Source organism: Ochlerotatus camptorhynchus, unplaced genomic scaffold (assembly GCF_037179485.1).
Source record: "Ochlerotatus camptorhynchus isolate MF236.1 unplaced genomic scaffold, CSIRO-AGI_Acam_v1.1 ptg000371l, whole genome shotgun sequence".
NCBI classification, from domain to species: domain Eukaryota; kingdom Metazoa; phylum Arthropoda; class Insecta; order Diptera; family Culicidae; genus Ochlerotatus; species Ochlerotatus camptorhynchus.
Window position 1 is genome coordinate 1,249,135 of NW_027040859.1, and position 21,106 is coordinate 1,270,240.

The 21,106-nt window shown below is 40.2% G+C and overlaps 1 protein-coding gene across 1 annotated transcript; it reads left to right on the forward strand.

Moving 5' to 3' along the window:
- The first annotated feature begins 485 nt into the window (after positions 1-485).
- LOC135710171 (zinc finger protein 624-like) lies at positions 486-2,634 on the forward strand. Its single transcript, XM_065232684.1, has 3 exons — positions 486-575; positions 672-1,435; positions 1,497-2,634. The coding sequence occupies exons 2-3, from the start codon at positions 725-727 to the stop codon at positions 2,607-2,609; spliced, it is 1,824 nt and encodes a 607-aa protein (XP_065088756.1). The 5' UTR covers positions 486-575; positions 672-724; the 3' UTR covers positions 2,610-2,634.
- The last annotated feature ends 18,472 nt before the right edge of the window (positions 2,635-21,106 follow it).

Here is a 21,106-nt window from a genome sequence, read left to right on the forward strand (position 1 = left end):
CGATATATTCCACATAAAGTTGATGGATGTCATAAAACCAGCTATGAACGTTACCAACTACCATAACCATTACCATTAAAGTTCTCAAATCATAAATAGAATAGTTCCAATATAATTACTTTCCCAAAAATGTATATATGGAGAAAACAAGCATTTGGAATGGTAATGCTTCTTAACAACCTATTATTTGTAAGGTTCACTTCCAAAAAACCATAATACATAAGGTTTAAACTTTATCACACAAACGTTCATGTAAAGTTCCATAACCATTTCAGTTAAAGTTTAGCAGGGATTATAAACAATGTTTAACCATTTTTGGTAAGGTAAAGTAATGGTTTGCATTTATGCGGGAAGCTACATGAAAACTTTTTTCGGTGTACTGAACTCGCTGAACCACTCACGGATTAGCCATCAAGAAAATTGGCACCACTGCTATATCTCCGACAGTCGAGTCCGACTAGTACAGTTTGTCACTGTCGGACATTCACGAAGTTTGTAAGCAAAAAAATTCTACAGATTATTAAATTTAATTTCTAAAATGTGTAAGCGTTACACCTATTAAAAGTGAATAAACAGTAACTATCGATTTTATTGATCACCACAGTCCTTTGAATCATAAAAGCTAAAGATCTATACCATAATAGTTTTCACATGTATTTTTGCTTGACCAGATGAAAGGTTCTATCAGCAGGGTATCGTCGACTAAATAAATACATTTACCACAATGCCTAAAAAATGTTCGGTGTTAGGCTGTACGACCAATCGGGACTGTTACGAACCGGGTTTGCGCTTCTTCCATATTCCTCGCGAGGACGAAGTTCTGCAAGAGCGGTGGCTACAGCTGATTGGACGTGATCCCGATTGGAAAATTCCCAATATCCCAACCGTTTGCGAGAAACACTTTACACCGGAACAAGTATCCGTGGGTCGAAACCTGGCACCTGATGTGATTCCTACTCTCAATTTGCCTGGTCCAACGAATGACAATCCAAATTCAAATGATGACCCACCACTGACGGAATCCACCGTAAAACGCACCCAAGTTCCAAGAAAGAAACGGGTTTCTAAACGGCGTAGGATTGAGGAGCCGGAACTGGTTCTGGTAGAGCCGCAGGGAGTTCTCACGTTTGAACTCTGCTGTCGACTGTGTTCGTTGGAATTGAAAGTGACCGAGGGCTTGAAAATTGCTGATGCTAGGTCATCACAGCTGGTCTGGAAGTCAATATGGGATGTTTGTTTGTTGCAGAGTGATTCGACAGAAATTTACGGTGCGAAGATTTGTGGCGATTGTTGGAGCAAAATGCAAGAATTTAGTTACTTCGTTCAAACTTGTCATCAGCAACAGAAGCGCTTATTACCGCAGTCTCCAGATTGTATCAATAGTTTGCAGGATGAATCGGACGAACAAAGTGATTCTGAAATGAAAAATGAACAAGTTGTGCTGGTATTTCGATTTGCACTTGTTTGATTATAAATTCATGTGTTATATTTTTCAGGTTCCGAGAGAGATTGACAAAAAAGGCGAAAATGTATTTGAAGAACAAAACTCAGATCTCCCGCCATTGGAAGGATTGAGCATCGATGAAATGCTGGAAGCATTGGATAAAGTTGTTGTAAAGGCCCCTCGAAGAAGCAAACATGATGGCGTTAGTATAGATGAGGAGTGTTGGGATTGTGGCAAAATGTTTGCTAACAGAAGCCAAAGGAAAGAACATCGCAAAATCTGTTCAGCCATTGGTACGGCTGAGTCGTTGCGAAATAGAAGCTATACATGCGACATTTGCAGCAAACCATTCAATTCTCGCCACGGTTATCGAACACATCTCCAGAGGATGCACAAAAATGACCCTACACAGGAAAAAAATACATCTGAGGAACTGAAGCGACTGCAGTCGAAGAAACGTCTCCAATGTCCACTATGTCCGGATCGTTTTCAGCAATTGCATCAGTTAAAGTACCACTTGAAAACGCACAAAATTAAATCACTCAGCACTACCAAACCCAGAAGAATTAATCGACAAAACGAAAATAGTAACTCCTGTTATTGTGAGCTGTGCGATAAAACCTTCCAAAATCCTAGTTATCTGAGTTTGCACATGAAATTCCACAAGAGGGAACGTGATTTTCAGTGTGATCAATGCGAAAAGCAGTTTTTCATCAAAAGTGATCTAAAAAATCACAAGATGACGGTCCACGAGGCACATTCGTTTTTGTGTGGCATTTGTGGCAAAACTTACGGAGCACGCCGTTATTTCAACCGGCATATGCTGAGACACAATTCAGATCCCAGTCAGAAACCATACAAATGTTCCTACTGTACGGACTCGTTCTACACCGCTTCGGATCTCAAGTACCACGTGACGCGTCACACCGGTGAAAAAATGCATGGATGTGAAATATGTGGCCAGGCGTTTCGATTTCGACATCTGTTAACACACCATAAGAAAAACAAGCATGGTATGCAGCTGGATGGATTGATGCTGGCGAAAGTGGATGAATATTACGGAGAAAGTGAAGAAGTGTTGAATGAGCAGGTACTGAACGAGGATGACAACGTAGCGAATCTCGAATGCTTCAGTGAGGTAGTGATTTCGGAGGAAATTGCATAGAAGTAAGTACGATAATAAAAGTCGAATAAGAGGTAAAAATCTGATCAAGACTTGTGTCTATTTTCTCAGAAGAACCTGAAAGTTTTGAAGATGCCTATTTTCAATCAGATTTTCATTCCCAAACCTGATTTTGTATCATATATTTTTTAATTTTTTTAATGCTTTGCCCCAACACATGTTTTGATTAATTACATTTTGTGTCCTGTTAATAACGAACAAAATTAATTATCGCTAATATAGGTGCAGTCAGAGTTTGCTTACTGCAATGCAGAGGTGGTATCTTTTGGTATGCCTCCCAGACTCTTAACTCAATGCAACAGAATTATACGCAAGTTGATAATTAGGCTTATGCCATTGTATTCGGAGTAAAAAGATTCCATCAATACCTTTTCGGAAAGAAGTTTACTCTTGTTACTGACAACAAGCCTGTTGCTCAAAATTTCTCACCGGGCCTACTTTGTCAGCAATGAGTACGCAACATTACGCTGTATTTTTGGAAAGTTTTGACTTTGGAATACGTTACAGAAATTCTAAGCTACATGGAAATGTAGATGGAATGTCTCGTCTACCGATTCATGCATTTGGGAGTCCCCAGTTCCTCTAAATCAGTCGCGCCTATTGCAGTCAGCGTTCATCCAAGTAGTCCTGGCCCTGAGTTTAGATGTGGATGACGAAAGATCTTTGCTCGTTGAAAAGAACTAAGAAGGCTGCTCTCAAAAGATTTACTAAACTCCGCACACTGCCGCTGAAATGCTACTATGTCAGACTCAACCACGAGTATAAGCGGTAAAGTCGTCTCTGTTTTCAACGCTATCAAAAGAGAATTCAACGGCGGCTGAAATCACACCCGAAATCCTTACCCTCTTCCATGATTTTTAATGGTGAACTGCTGGCAATCAACAAGACATTTGCAACCTGTTCTCCGTCAAATTTGTTAGTGTGTTTGAAGACGAACAACTCCCCGCTAATCTCATAACTTCCGCGGCCAGTAATGTTTCTTTGGTCTACCAAACGCTCAGCATTGTCGAAGCCACTACAGATACGATTTATAGAGCAGCATCTAAACTTAAGACTTCAGCTAAGGCTAGACCCGATGGTGTTCCGTCGATTATTCTTAAAAAGAACATCACTTGTCTTTTAGATCCACTGCGCCGCATATTCCAGCTCTCTTTTCAGCGGCATCTTTCCGTCTTGCTGGAAGACAGCGGACATGTTTCCTGTTCATACAAATGGAAGCAAACGCGACGTAAACAACACCGGGGAATCACATCGCTGAGTGCTGTATCAAAACTTTTTGAATTGGTTGTCATAGAGTCCTTAAATGCGCATTGCAAGCAATATCTAAGCATAGATCAACACGGATTCATAACTTGGCGTTCCACAACTACGAACCTGCTGTGCCTAACGTCTTACATCACAGACAGTTTGATTGCTCGGACCCAAACGGCCGTTATCAACACAGATCTTACGGCAGCCTTCGATAATCTGAACCACGAAATTGCGATCATCGCTAAGCTTGATAGGCTAGTGATCGGTGGAAATCTTTTGAGATGGTTTCGTTCATACCTCACGGAGCGCCAACTGACAGTAACTTTGGGTACTTGTCGCTCAGCATGCTTCTGTGCAAAGTCCGATAATTATTTAAATCTCAAAAATTAAATTTCATCACAGGGCCACGATTATCGTTTGCAGACGATGTGAAAGTTTTTCAGCGCATCCGCTCACTAGCCGACTGCCGTTCTCTCCAAAATCAGATTGACATCTTTACTGACTGGTGTAGTCTAAACCGACTGGTGGTCTATCCAGCAAAGTGTACAGTCATTACTTTCTCACGCAGGAAACAACCGATTATTTTCAACTACAAACTACTAGGCACGACTTTCGAACGGGTGCATTGCGTGAAAGACTTAGGCGTTTTTCTAGGCTCAAAGCTGACATACTCACACCATATATCGTATGTCGTCGACAAAGCGTCCAGAACTCTTGGCTTTGTCTTCAAGATTACTAAGAACTTCACAGACATTTACTGCTTGAAATCGCTCTATTGCTCTTTCGTACGATCTACGTTGGAATACTGCTCTGCAGTTTGGAGCCCGGACTACAATAATGGGGCCGAGCGAATTGAATCTGTGCAACGATGTTTTCTTCGCTTCGCGTTCCGTAAGCTGCCTTGGAGATACCCACTTCGCCTTCCAAGCTACGAGAATCACTGCCAATTGATCAATGTCGAGCCCTTACGTATCCGAAGAGATGTTTTCAGAGCCTTAACCGTCACCGATACTCTGCAAGGAAGAATCGACTGCGAAGCAATTCTGCAACAAGCGAACATTAATGTTCAACCTCGATCACTACGCAACAGTCTTATGCTGAGACTTCTACTATATTCCAGTATATGTAGTCTTTATAATCTGTACTTTTTTTACAACACATAATTGGTACTATTCTGTTGATGCAAACATAAGAAATAAATAAATAAATAAACAATTCAAAATTCTAACAGCAAGTCTTATCTCGAGGTAGCCGATGTGCTTGAGATTCAACAAATCGAGATGCTTCCGATTTCGGTGGAGGAACTCGCTCATCACACTACAAGAGATACAGATGTCCGTAATTTGATTCAGGCATTACGATCAGGTAGATCAGTAGAAGGCCGCGATTGTTTCCGTATTGATCAGAGCGAAACTGCAAATATTTCCAAACACTGTTGGTGGTGTAATATCGATCATGATATTGCAGAGATGGCACGAGATTGCTCTGATTGTGCTAGGACTACTTAGGCCGGATACACCAAAAGTTCCAGTACATTCCTGGGAGAGACCGTGAGAACCATTACAGCGAATTCAAGCCGACTTCGCTGGTCCTTTCATATGACTTTATTTCCTCATCATTGTAGATGCTTACAGCAAATGGCCAGATGTGAAATTAATACCAGATATGACGACTCAAACTACAATCCAGCGAATGAAAGAATTTTTCGCTGCATTTGGGATCCCGTCTGTTGGGAACGCGACGAATTAATTAGTTCTATTCAAAATAATGATTATTGTTTTCACCTCTCTTTGAAATAAAAATAATAAACATATCACCAGCTAGGCGCAGGCAACAAAAGCGCAAGCAATAAATATTTCTCTATGCGCATTACCTGGTAACTTTTAAAGAATAAAGTGATTACCTGCCTAGTAGAAGGAAATGTGTCGTAAATAAAGATTGTTGGAAAAACCCCAGAAGATGGAAATGTGCCATAGAAAAAGATAGCAGAGAATTTACCTACGACACATTATACGAAGGACTAGATCACCCATTAGATTTTACCTGTTAAACTTTTTAGGTTTAAGATTAGCTATATAAGGAAAATGAATTGTTAAATAAAGTTAGTTCGTTGGTAAGGCTCAATCGGTCCATTTGTGAAGTCCGAACAATCCCTTTCGTAAGTGTTTTCATCAGGTATCGTTTCAATTCATTCGTCGAAGAAGCACAAGCCTACGTTTTAGTGAGGTCTTAGCCTTTGAGTTGAATTGAAGGTTGATCTTGATGCTAAGATACTTTTTTCAGTTTGTTAAAGTTTCTAATTATTCAGATATAGGAGTAAGCTCTCACTTTGGTAGAGCAACTATCCTATAAGTTTAAAAGAACTTTAATATAATTGAGAATTGAAAGTTGTGTCTAAGCAATCCTGACGGATTGAGCGCACCATTAAAAACCGTTCGCCGCGAACGTCTATCCTTTGCGTTCATTTGTTCAATAAGTGCTGAACAAAGTTTTTTCAAAGTCTTCGCGTCGCGAACACCGTCCGTAATAGTTACTCACCGTGTTCCCCATGTTACTTCTGATCAATTCCAGGCTTTTATCAAATGTAACGGTAGGTATCACTCATAAGATGGGAGCTCCATATCATCCCGCAACCAATGGTCAAGTCAGAAGCTGCAATTGTAGGGTCAGCTACGAACTATTCAAATTTGGCCACAAACACGGTATCAGCTTGAATCCCTACTATTCCTATCAGCAGTACTGATAAAGATCCTGGGCGTAATTCCAGCAATTGAAATCCTACTGTTAGGAGATCAACCAGAATTAGGAAACTTCCGTCGAGGCTGGACTTGTAAGTTACTAACAATACTAATGCATTTGTAATTCCCTAAATCCAACCTGCTATCCTTTAAACATTATACCACCACTAACCCCGAGAAAGCCGCGGGTAATCCCAATGTTGACGATAGACGTCTTGTAGATAGATAGATAGTAGATAACTAGCACCGCGACAAATTCTGCCCAAACCGAATCCAAACTGATCACAAAAATAATTTGTCATCGACCGACCAGAGAAACAGACGACGTAAGTACTGTTTCCTTCAACGTGTATTTTGTAACTCGAGTAACGTGAAAACAAATCCCGCAGAAGTTGGTTTGTACAGTGGCCATTGCCACGATCGGAACCTTGCGCCCTTCTTCAGATGCCGTGGAGGAACATTCTTGATCGATGGTGGTCTTTGGCCAGCGATCAGAAGTGAGCCAAGACGGACCATTCCACCAACGAGGTGAATTCAGGATATCCGACGGATTTAAGCAGTGACGTTTCCTTAACCTCAATCTACCTGTGCATTAACTCGACGCTTGAGTATTGTTCAGCGGTTTGGAACCCAAACTACAACAACGGTGCCGAGAGAATTGAATCTGTTCAACGTCGCTTTCTTCGTTTTGCGTTGCGTAGATTGCCTTGGAACGATCCGTTTCGATTACCAAGCTACGAAAGCCGTTGTCAACTTATCGACCTAGAACTTCTCCGGACTAGAAGAGACACAAACAGAGCCCTTACCGTGGCCGATATCCTACAAGGAAGGACAGATTGTGAGGCTATCCTGAGGCAAATTGACCTGAATGTTCAACCCCGACCGCTTCGTAATAACCTTATGCTAAGACTGCCTCTACGTCGCACAAATTATGGAGCGTACGGTGCGATTTGCGGACTGCAGAGAACATTCAACAGAGTTGCATCTGTTTTCGACTTTCATCTCTCCCGTGATGCGCTTCGTCGAAAGTTTTCTTCTGTTTTTCGCCGGCAGGAGTTAAGATATTGACTATAAGATATACGCAGTGTTTGAAGTTTTCACTGTTCACTGAATAATTCACGTGTATTTCCGCAACCGTTGGACCCCCATGTGTCAGTAAACTAAACTGATTTCCTTGTATCGGCGAGACGACGAATCATGGCACATAAAGAAACAGAGAAAAATAAATCTTGCTGCATCGATGATCAAATACGTTCACACAAACGATTTACTACTGACGGTATCATCGAAAGAATCTTTATATTCGTGTGTACCATTCGGCATGGATTGTGTGCGTTAGTTTCTGTTCATGATACATCTGCGTATCGCAGTATAACACTGGCGAATGGTTCATATTCAGCAACATGTAATGACACTGAATATGGATGGTCAAAAGCTGTTGCATAAAGTGAACATTAACTTTTCACATCGAATTACGTGGGCTATTGGGGGAGATTTTGTATTGCCAGGTTCCTAATTTTGCGTACATATACTAGCCATTGTAAATCCATTGTAATACTATATTGCTGAAAACTTTTTCAGAGGATTTCCAACAAAACATAATCCCTAGTACCCCTCATGATCTTGACTGGATTTTCTTTATTGGTCGGGATGTTAAGGCGTCGTCCACTGTTGTGGTGATGTGGCATGTGGCCTCTCATTCCACAAAACACGCATGCAACCTCGATTAATGTCAGACACCCACTGCCCCACTACTGTGGCGGCGATGTGGCGTGTCAAAACATTATGCTGAAACATTGCATGTGGCGAACGTCAACATGATTTTAGTCAAGTTAGTTTCTGATATGGCGGCGGAGTGGCATCTGTTAGCATGGTAAAAAAGCTTGTCGAGGTTTGTCTTACGCCACATTACATCCACATGATCTTTTGGCATGTTGTATGATGCCGCACCGTCCCCACAACAGTGGGCGCCTCGTCTCGTGTCCGCGGTACGTTGTTCTAGAGTTTTTATTTTCGATTACACGAGTGAATCCCACAAATTTAATACACGTATCATGTGGAAATTTGATTTAATTGGTTCCAAAATGGAATACCCCGTGATCCCGGCGATATAGGAAGTTACTGTGTTCGGCAAACATTTTCAGGTGACTAAGATCTTTCCGATGGTGGACATATAAGTTCAGAGTTCAGTCACTAGAAGGCGTAAGTGTATATATGAGATTTTGTATGAACCATTTATATCTCATGAACCAGACATTCATGGAAATTACAATCCTCAACAATGTTTTTTTTTCCCGGTGGACAAGGCCTTCTACATGAAGAACAGGTTAATTTCGAATGCTCTTGTTACGCGGCTCTATTGTATATGTGCTTTATCACAAGATCCTGACTTACTTGGAAAATACAGTCTTCTACATAGTTGGTAAGCTAACCAAGTCCTTTCAAATGATGGACAATACACTCTTAGAAATCATCGCCGACTTCGGTCATTTTTACCGAAATCTGAACAGCTGAACTTTTCTATAAAATTTATGCAATTCAATTCAATTGCTTTTCAGCTAAACTAACTAATAGCGAATTCGTTTATTATTCAGTTCCAACCTGGATCGGCTATCAAGATTGGGTCTGCTTGTTTTCTGACAAACGTCAGTTTGCTCGTTTGTTTTTAAAACCTAGCTCAGGTTGAGGTTAACACTGACAAAAAGTTCGGTTTCGCACTGGGTTGGAACTGGTGTTAACCCCGATAATAAACGAATTCGCTATAACTTATCCGCGTTCCATTTCTTCGATTATTTCTTCCCTTATTCGCTCGTAAGGTACCGCAGGACGAAGGAATGTTTCTTATGTACCTAGCTGCGCTGTGCTACTGCCAGAGTTGGTGCGGTAGAAAGATGACGTTTGCGATTCCTTATGTATGTATTCCTGCTTTGTACGGATCTGTACGGCAGTGTTGTGCGGTAGACACGAAGAGAAGATATGTGCAGTCCAAAGTTGTATACAATCATTGAACGCATTATTCGGTGAACTGTTGAGATCGTTTTTTTTTTGTGCAACCATCGTTCTTCGTTTCGTTCATTCATTTGGTGCTACAAAACTGAATACTCTTATTCGGCAAAGGTGTCTGACACTTCACTCATTTGTGAATATCAATTCATGACCAGTTACGAACCTGACACACGGTAGTTCAATGGCATGTTGACAGATTTCCAAACACTGGATATACGTTTTTTAATGTTTTTTTTTATGTTATGACCATGCTTGAATGTATTTTTTTTTTACCATAGTCTATAAGGTTTAAATCATTGGGGCTTCATCCAGCCTGTTGATGTAAATAAATAAAATAACAAAATAACAAAATAACTCTCAAAACAAACAATTAACCACTTCATTCGAGCACTTAAAATTACGTTTACTATCACTCGAACTTTGAAATAAAACATTATTTTGAGATTTTTTCTTCTAAAACCTCGAGAAAAGTAGCCAGCATTTGTGCGTTTCATAAAAAATAGAAATTATTTGGTCCAGTTTTGTGAAATCGCTGTTAGAAAGTCACGCTAAAACTGCTTGACAAAGTGGTCAATTATCAAAATATTGCTTGCAATGGATAGATATCGAGTAAACTAGAAGATTAAGTGTATTTTTCAACCGATTCGAGTATGAATATGGCATTAAATCTGGTTTTGAAAGTTGGTGCACAGGTAAAAAGTGAGGTTACTGGACGTTACTGGATTTAAGCCACGCGAAATGTCATCTGCGGGATTCTCGGAATCGGCGATGTGCCTCCAGTGTTCTATGTTCGTAGTGGTCTGGATCTTAGACACTCGGTTTGCAACGAATGTCTTCCATCGATTTGGAGAGGCACGTAGCCACTGTAGAACGGTACTGGAATCTGGCCAGAAATTGGTGGTGGCTTTGATCTTCAACGACGCGTTGATCTTCTTGTATAATTGAGTGGCTAAATGTGCGGCGCACAACTCTAGCCTGGCGATGGAGTGGTGTGTAGACAGTGGTGCTACCTTTGACTTTGACGTCAACAGATGTACGTGAACTCCATTCGCAGATTCCGAACGTACGTAACAGCATGCACCATACGCGACAGTGGATGCATCGGCAAAGAAATGCAGCTGAACAGTACCACCTCCGGAAGAAAGCACTACTCTCAAGAAACTCCGTCTCGTTTTAACGACCATAGACGCTGCATGAACAGCTTGGCCTTTGTTATTACTGGACCCAACAATCCTAGTGGGTCGAATATCTGGGTGGTGTATGACAGATTGTGTGTATGTCATATTGTCTGTCTTCGGATCCCTTAATACGCCAAGCGTGGAGATTGTTTGTTCATCTTGGAGATCATGGAGAGAATCAATGGCCAAATCTTCTGGCGGAACGCCCTGTCGTACTTCACGGGAGTTTGATGCCCATTTATTTAATGTGAACCCAGCGGAACCGAGCATGGCGCTTACTCGTCGACGGAGGGTTATGATGCCACGTCCGGAGCCCCAGTAAAAATCTTCTACAAACGAATCACCTGCAGCAGGATACAATTCTCCATGATCCTTGGCAATCTACTGGAGTGTTTTCGTTGCCAGGTACGGAGCGCTAGCCGTACCGTATGTGACGGTCAGTAATTCGAATGTAGCGATGGGGTCGGATGGAAGTCTGCGATACCGTATACATAGGAATGGAACGTCGTGGGGATGATGCAACACTTGCCTGTACATACATCTTTTCGACATCTGCTACAAATGCGATGAGTCGCGTTCGGAACCTCATGTAGATCGTGTAGAGGTCTTGCTGAACTACCGGTCCAACAAGCAGGGTATCGTTTAAGGAGTGGCCAGTTGAAGTCTTACATAATGCGTCGAAGACTACCCTGACCTTTGGTGGTCGTGCTAGACTCTTTAAAGACTCCTCCATGAACCGATGATACGAGCCCTTGGTTGCGGGATCTCGTTCAAGTCGACGTTTCAGGCTCAGAAATCGTCTATCTGCAATTGACCTGGATTCGCCGAGAACCTTTTCATGGTCTTCAACCCTTGGGAGACGCACGATGTATCTACTTTTGGAATCGCGCGTAGTTACAGCTCCTCACATCGACCTTCTTCTACAGATCGAACTGGCTCGGATGGAATCGTCTCCATGCCCCAGATCGTCAGCGGTAGATAGATAGCAGAAATGTGGAATACAGGTAGCCGAGCGAGATGCGGGACCAGTGACCACCCAACCAAATGAAGTTTCGACTACCCACGGAAGACCTTCACCAAGAGAAATCTTTCGTTCCGTGTGGAGTTCCCAGTAAGTTTCACTTCCGATGACAAGATCAACACTTACTTACCGGGAATACTGAACTGGGGATCTGCTAGCTTCACATTCGGAATCTTCTATGCCGAATGTTAATCGGCGTTGTTGGAAGCTCCGATGACGGCTGCTTCAGTACCACTCCGAATCTCGCTCCGAATGCTAACATTGATTAAGAGAAATATGAAGAAGACTCGTTAGAGAGGAAGAGATTATAAAGTTCATATTAGATGGACTACACTGTATGTAAACATAACCGTATACCGTAAGCGGATATCGATGACTGTTTCCTTTCATGTGAGTTGTCTTTAATAAATTCATTCGTATGCAAGTAAGCAAAAGTAAAACACGTTGTTTATTTCTGTCGTGGATGTTACCCGTATTTATAACAGTAAACCTACCACGAATAGGTGATCTATCCACGTTATTTGTTCTTTATCGGCAAGTCGATAGAAAGTCCGGGTGAGTTCCAACCCCTGGCTGCACACCAGTGGACGACCCTATCCACCGGTGGGAGCTCCAGGTCGGCGGCGTCCGTCAGGAGTTTGTTCGCCTCCAGAAAAACTGCGAAGCCTACTGCTCTAATGCAAACGGTAGCGACGCTCTCCACACAAGCTGCCAGCCTGGGGGTGGAGCGGAGGGGACCTGAAGTGATTCTAATGGCATCTTTTAAACTGTCAAACTTTCATAGCGAATCAAAACAAACATAGTGTAGTAATAGAATTTCGACTAAAAAAGGGATACACTTATAGATGTACTTGGGACCAATAGGCTAGTCAAGTAGTGAGTCAATTTAAAATCGTTAGTTTCCAGGATGGCCATTCCGCGGGATTTTTGTATGCCACTTAATGCGTTCACCTTACTCCACAACCCGCCTAAACGCAACCTTACTTACTTGACCTTACCAAAAATCGTTAAAAGTTGTTTATAATCTCTACTAAACTTTAATTGAAATGGATATGGAACTTTACATGAACGGTTGTGTGATAAAGTTGTAACCTTATGTATTATGGTTTTTTGGAAATGAACCTTACAAATAATGGGTTGTGAAGAACTATTACCATAGAGGTAACTCTAAGACTAGAAGGTCCCGAAGAAACGAGTTCAACTTTTTGGCTCAGCTCTGGTACTATCTTCTGTGCCAAGCTAATCGATTCACCCCTCGAAACATAGGAAAATCCACTAACCCCTCATTTTATCTGTCAAACTTTCATAGCGAATCAAAACAAACATAGTGTAGTACTGGAATGTTTACTATAATGGGATACGTTAGTCAATTTGCTTGGACCAATAGGCTAGTCAAGTAGTGAGCCAATTTAAAATCGTTAGTTTCGTATTGATTGTTTTCTCCATACATTTTTGGGAAAGGAATTATATTGGATTCATTTAATTTATGATTTGAGAACTTTAATGGTAATGGTTATGGTAGTCGATAAGGTTGATAGATGGTTTTGTAACATCGATCAACTTTATGTGGAATATATCGAGAAATGGTTGCCTGTAAAATACTGATCACCAATTCTCTATCAGTTCCAATTTTGAAGCCGAATAAAAATCCAGCTGAAGCTTCTAGCCTCGCTTTCAATAAGTTTGCTTTCTTCAATAAGTTAATTTTTTGAAAAGATAATTTTGAATAGAATGATCCTTCATCTCAGTTCATACTCAATTTTTGCCGATGAACAGATTGGATTCCGCCATGGGCATACAACCAACAATCAATACGAAACTAACGATTTTAAATTGGCTCACCACTTTAGTAGCCTATTGGCACAAACGAAGTGACAGACGACTAACTGGCGAAGAAATCAATTAAAATAATGTGGTTCGCTGTAGTAGAATTTTCTTAGAAGTTTCTGCCATCATCCACCAGATGGGATAGTATTTTTGTTTTGGTTTTGCACAAAGTTGATTTTGTGTACAATGATTCTTTGACAGTGTGCAAAGAGTGCGTATCATTTTGTCATTTTTTTTTATGAATTTCAGTTTTGAGTAGAGTGAAAGAGATAGAACCAAAACATTCTAGTACATTTGGTGAAAATGCTAGTTCAATCCAGTAGTGATGATGATGATGGTCCCACCTCTTACCCCTACAAAGGTTTGAGCTGGACGATTTATCTTTAAGATAATTAAATATAAACATTTTAACCAGGTTAGCAAACAAAAACGAGCTGGTTACAGTTACAGATATAAATTCCCTCTAGACTTTACAGTTGCTTCACAGCAATATACATAAATGTGAAAAAGCTTAGGCGTCCACCTCTTAGTTCGCCTTTTTGTCCACCTAGAATATTCATAAGTATTACAAGCAATCAAGAGTTAATGAACAATCAACAAAGCATCCTATACACTAGCAACCCCGCAATGATGCTATTATAATTTTCAGCAATGTCAGGAATGCTCACGAACCCCCGACATTCAGCCAGAAAACTTAATACTAACTCAAAGTATCTTCCAAATAAGCTTCAAAGTTGCATTTTTTTTTATCAAATGTTAAATTCAGTCCTCTATATCCGTAATACGCGCGCGAGGCTCAAACCTTTGTAGACTACTACTTTTTTTTTTTTAACTACTACTTTAATTCAAATATAAATAAAAAAAAAATCCATCATCACCATCGTGGCGAACAAAATAGTTTTTGCAGTGCTACAATAATTATTAAAAAGTCGTTATGACAGCTATCCATACAAAATAATCCGTTATAAATAACTTCGTCAAGATACATACTTCGTCCATTCATAAAAAAAAAAAAATAAAAATCACTGGATAACTGTTCAAAAGACAGTTTTAACGTGTGAAATACAATGTCTCTTGAATTCTGCTAATGTTGTTGCACGTTTAATATGTCTAGGCATCGAATTGAAAACATTTACTCCTTTAAAATACAATGAATTCTGTGAAGCGCAAGTCAAGAAATGTGGTGTTCTTATTTCATCCGCGTTTCTAGTATTATATCTATGAAAATCACTTCCTCTTTCAATTCGATCACACAAATATCGAGGCAGCAAACCATTTACTACTTTAAAAATGAACACCATAGTCAAATAAACTATTCTTTGCTTCACTGACAGCCATTTTAAAGCGTCCAGCATCAAAGTTAAGGAAGTGAATCTATTACATCGCAAAATCAAACGCATTATTTTATTCTGCAAACGCTGTAATCTCGATATTTGTGTTTCATTGGCTAGAAATAAAATGGATGGGCAAAAGTCTAGATGAGGAGAGATGATTGATTTGTATAGCTGTATTTTACTGGCAATAGTTAAATCGTTTTTCAGTCGACATAGAATTCCATACTTCTTGGCAATTTTCTTGATGACATTGTCAATGTGAGAGTTGAACTTAAGTTTGTCATCAATAATCACGCCAAGATATTTAATCTCCCGAACGCGATCAATAGCCTCATCATCAATTACCACGGAGACATTATCATTTACTCGGTTCCGCGAAATTACCATGAATTTAGTTTTACTTGTATTTAATTTCAACTGCTTACACTTCAACCATCTACTTAGAGAACACAAATCTTCATTCAAATGTGAGACGGCAACTTCTAAATCCTTAGCTGCAATGAATAACACAGTATCATCTGCAAAAAGATTAATGTCGCAAAATCGTAAAACGCGTCGCAAATCATTAATATACATAATAAATAAAAGAGGCCCTAATACACTTCCCTGGGGCACTCCAAGGTTATTCCCCACGGTACTGGAAACAGAATCATTAAAAACAGTCCGTTGAGTTCTGTCAGATAAATAGCTTTTAAACCATTTATAAGCAGTACTCGTAATTCCAAAGCGCTTGATTGTACTTAACAGTAAGGGCCTAGAAATTGTTTCAAAAGCGCGTTTCAGATCCAAAAAAACAGCAACAGTCGTATCTTTACGCTCCAAGTTGTCTTTCCACTTTGCTAACACCAAATTCAACGCAGTTTCACAGGAATGACCTTCCCGATATCCTGATTGTTCTGGTATCAACAAAGAGTTGCTATTCAAATACTCCAACAGCTGGCCTTTAACAACAAGTTCTAAAATTTTCTCTAATGTGTGCAACATGTTGATGGGACGAAACTCTTCGGCTTCAATCGTTCCAGCAACTTTTTGAATAGGAACCACTAAGGATTCCTTCCAAATTTGTGGCACATGTCCAGTCTGCAAAGATTCATTAATAAGGTCCAGCAAGATGTGGCCAATGACATGAAAGCAATCTTGAATAACTCTAGAATTAACATTATCTACTCCAGCCGATTTTCCTAATGAAAAGCAAATAACTCTAAGTTCATCTAAAGTAATTTGGTGAAAACCTTCAAATCTACAACTACTATTAACTGGCTGTTTTATTTCGTCAGGTTCATCGACCAATTCAATGGATTGATTAATCAATGAAACACTTTCGACAAAATAATCATTAAACATAGATGCAATTACTGGTTCTGACTGTTCTAATGTGCCATTAAAAGTTATGGACCGCGGTTTGCAATTACTAGGTTTTAATAAAGATTTCAAAATTTTCCATAACTCTTTGCTGTTGTTTTGATGCTGATCAATCTTCCTCTGGACATATTCACAACGAGTTTGTTTTATCGATTGTGAATATTTATTACGCGCGATTGTGTACCTATTCCAATGATTATCATTATTTGATCTGCAAAACTTTTTGTACCATTTGTCCCTCTTACGTTTAAGACGCAAAAGTTCCAAATTGTACCAGCTGTTCGAGTTTTTCAAAGAAACAAACTTTTGCTCAACTAATTGATTGGTACACGTTTTCAAAGTGTTAGTTAGAACAGCTGCAGATTCATCTAAATTACCGGCCGCGAATGGAAAATCCACGCTTCTCTCAACAAGATTTGAAACAGCCTGTTTCGAATATTTCCTCCAGCACTTCAATTTGACTAAGTCATCGTTATTATTGATATTATCTAATACATTAATCACTAAGGTCTCATGATCGGTTATTTTCAAATCAGCATCCGGAACTGAACAAATGGAATCAAAATTGGAATAAACGTGGTCAATTAAAGTTCTACTGTGCCTGGAAATACGCGTATACTCATCTACCGTTTGTTTTAAATTGAAAAAATCAGCTAAACGCTTCAAATGATTCGAATTATGGTTGTCACGCCAATTAATATTAAAATCACCAGCTAATATATTTAATTTACTTGAATCAAGGAATGTCTCTAGCCAGTTCTCTAAAACATCAACAAAACGCTGGTCACTAGAACTGGGAGAATGATACAAAACACCATAATTACCCATCTTCATGCCACGCACAACTGTAATGCCCAAGAACCAGTTACCATCGATAACTTCGTTGATTCGAAGGTCGAATTGAATTGATTCTTTGACATAAATAGCAACACCGCCAGTGTGTCTAGAATGTGATAAACAAGCAGCAACAATATATCCCGGAATACTATACTGATCAAAAGCTTCAGTTTCTACAATATGAGTTTCAGATAATAAAACTAAAAGAGGACGTTTTTCCTCAACAATCTGACGTAATGCTACGTAGTTTGTTGACAACCCCGCAATATTCAAATATAAAAAATCGAATTGATTCACATTCCTGGAACTTGGCTGCTATTTATTGAAACGCAAGCTGCTTTTCTTCTGTTCAAAAAGTCTTTTATAGAGCAAACATTCAGGACTAAATGCGGCATGGTTGACGTCCAAGTTCATTTTACGTTCTTTATTCATTTTCAAACAATTAACACATTTCAATACAGTTGACGTACACTCCGATGTTTTGTGTTGTTGGCTGCACCTAGAGCATCTCTCACAATTTTTGCAATCCATGCTCTTGTGCCCAAATTCTCCACATTTGAAACACCTCAATACATTAATCGCGGGAACTATAGAGCACCGATCAAACCCTACATTTACTTTTTTCGCGCATAACAAACATTTATACGTATCGAAATCGACTTCAATCACAACACTGAACTTGTTGTACGTGAAGCGTGGATTTTCAAACATGTTAACTACTTTTACATCATTTATAGCGATGTCTTCATTTTGACTTTTTAAATAGTCAATGAAGACATCGGAGGAATACTGATCGCTCATGCCCACTATTTTCAATCTCGGCACTGAAGTGGGAACAACAGCACTATAGTTTTCACCCAGATTGCTTTCAATACCATTTTTGACATCACTTACATTTGCTCCTGTTGCACACTCAACAATAATGGAGCCATCTTTACCATTTCTAAAATTACTGATTTTGTGTGTTTTTGGATCCAACTGAGTTTTCAAAAACTTACGAGTGTCTTCGCAAGCTTGTTTGGACTCTTTCGGTTTAATCACAATGACCGGACGAGTCTTACGATTATCTTGTTTGTTACTGTTACTGTTATTTTTACTGTTACTGTTACTAACATGTTTACTTTTACTAGCACGACTGTTTCTTTTTACAACATCCGCAAAACTCGCATTTTCTTGAAAAACATCATCATTATCACTATTACTGATTACTAATTTACGTTTTTTGCGTCTGGTATTTTGGTCCGATTCCGACTGAATCGTCCTAGATACACTGCACTGATCATTCATTACCGCTAATTTGTTTTCCGCATCAATTTTAAAAAATGAACTTTTCATATTATCCAATTTCTCACTAATTAAATTTTCAAAACCATTTACATTTCGGCTTATATCTGCCATCCCGCTTTTAACCGCGATGTCTATCTGAGCAGCAATGTGATCTCGGATGCCAGTGATAGAGTCCGAGAGTTGAAAAACTTTCTTCATCTCTTCTTCTATCCTATTGACGCGCGAGATCAGATCATTCTGCTCGCCACAACACTGACCTGATAGACAGTTACCACATTTGAAAACAACATTTGCATTATCTGCTATTAGGCGCGCCGCAGTCTTAGTGAGTGCCGCACAATTGAAGTGGAACATTCCATTGCACGGACCTACACATGTGACTGGGAGCCCACTAATAGTAATAGACTCCTTGCAGACATTACACACATCCATATTACCACGCCAAATTAAACAATCAATAAGAAACTATCGATTTTAAATTGGCTCACTACTTGACTAGCCTATTGGTCCCAAGCAAATCGACTAACGTACCCCATTCTAGTCAAAATTCTAGTACTACACAATGTTTGTTTTGATTTGCTATGAAAGTTTGACAGATAAAATGAGGGGTTATTGGTTTTTCCTATGTTTCGAGGGGTGAATCGATTAGCTTGGGACCGAAGAGAGTACCAGAGCTGAGCCAAAAAGTTGAGCACATTTCTTCGGGACCTTCTAGTCTTATGGCGGTAAGCTCCAACTCGGATTAACTTTTAATACCGTCCCTGTTTGTATGATCTGAAAAATGTTTGCTCAGAATTATGTTGATTAACTCTGATGTCGACATCAAACCAGCCGGACATTCTTGATCGGGATTTAATCCGAGGATAATACCGGTTGGAGCTTACCACCATTAGAGTTACCTCTATGGTAGTAGTGTTGCCATGTGATACAATCCAGTAGTAGTGGTGTTGCCGTGTGGTACACTGAAAAATTGCAATAGCAGGTTAGTCACCAAAGTTTTCGAGCCGCTCCGTCTGTCACTTCGTTTGTGGTCATACTCTCCGTAATGTACGAGGTGAGACACAAAAGGTTGGAAGTAGTCGACCGCCTTGCCATGAAACCATGCTGGTCTTCGCTCAAGTGCTGCTTGAAGTGAGAGACTAATGGTTCCAAAAGGACCAACTCGAACAGTTTAGATATGGCACACAACGATGTGATGCCGCGATAGTTGTCGATGTTTCTTTTGCATCCCTTCTTATGCACTGGAAACATCTCAGCTGATTTCCAGCAGGAAGGAAACACCCCACTGGAGAAAGACGGAAGGAACTCCGTCAGGTCCAGGCTTAAATGAAGACTTCAGTTGCGAAGCCACCCTAGTTATCATAGGACGAGGCTCGGTAGCTCAGTGGTTACCGTTTCTGCTTACTGAGCAGAAGGTCGGGAGCTCAATCCCAGGCCCGTCCCCTTCCTTGCAATTTTTCACTTTGCCTTATTCTATACCCGCTAGATTTTAATGAAAACAAATTCTTCTTTAACACCGATCGCATCACTTACCACAGTGTGGGTCCTGATCTAAAAATAGAAATTGGATGAGTGCGCGCGCGCGCGTGTGTGTGTGTGTTTGTGTATTATAATCGCTCTACCAAAAACGATCCCGGCGTGTGCGTGTGCAACCTTTCCCCGAGACGGCTAATACATAGGTGTAACAGTCGGAAGAAGTGTTAGTTTGTTTACTTAAATGAACCATGCCCATTTTGTTATGGCATGTTTGCTATACGAAATGCGCCTCGTGTTTATTAGCGAATTTCACATCAAAGATTGATTAATTGAGTAGGAAATCAGTTTGGCACGGCATTTGTGACCAGCATACACCTTCCGGTAGTATGAAACAGGTCAAAAACTGTTCAAATCCGCAGATAAAATTTTTGTTTTGAATTTCTGTATAGCAAAATAGTGAACTTTTCGTGAACATTAACGGCAAAGAACTCACCAACACTGGGAGACTGTGAGTTCCTGCCCACCTGTTCATTTTCCATCGTGACCTTTCCCCACATCCAACATCCCAGTGATTTCTCGTGGAAGCGCAGAGGATTTCTCGGTTTCATTCACAGCGAGTACCACGTCAACACATTCCTTCCCATTCCCTAGTTGACCTGCATTCGGACACGGCCGGCGCTGGTATTGCTAAATATTAGATCTCCAGTTCTTACACATTGAGGATGAATGTTAAGTCCCAAACATCATCTGTTGGTTCTCTGTGTAATTGCAGCTGATCTGGTAATAACAGAGCAGCAGCCGTGGGCGGTCAATCTGATTTTGATTTTGATTTTTTTTTTGATTTTGAAGCCACCCTAGTTATCATAGCGAGGTCGATGTTGATAGCTGCCAAAGATTGACCAGACATTGGAACATTACTGGCTGCTAGTGAAACGTGCTCGTCAGGTAGGTTTTCATAGAGAATACACTCGCAAACTTGGTTGAGAACAGACGGCAAATGTCCTGAGGGGATGAAGCTTCTTCGCCGTTCAGTACCATAGTCGATGGAAGGCCAGACTCCTTTCGTTGCTCATTCACATAATTCCAAAAAGTTTTCGGGTGAGATCGAAGCTTCCGTTGAACATCTCGTTGATAACGCCGATAACATTGGTGACTGGTTCGT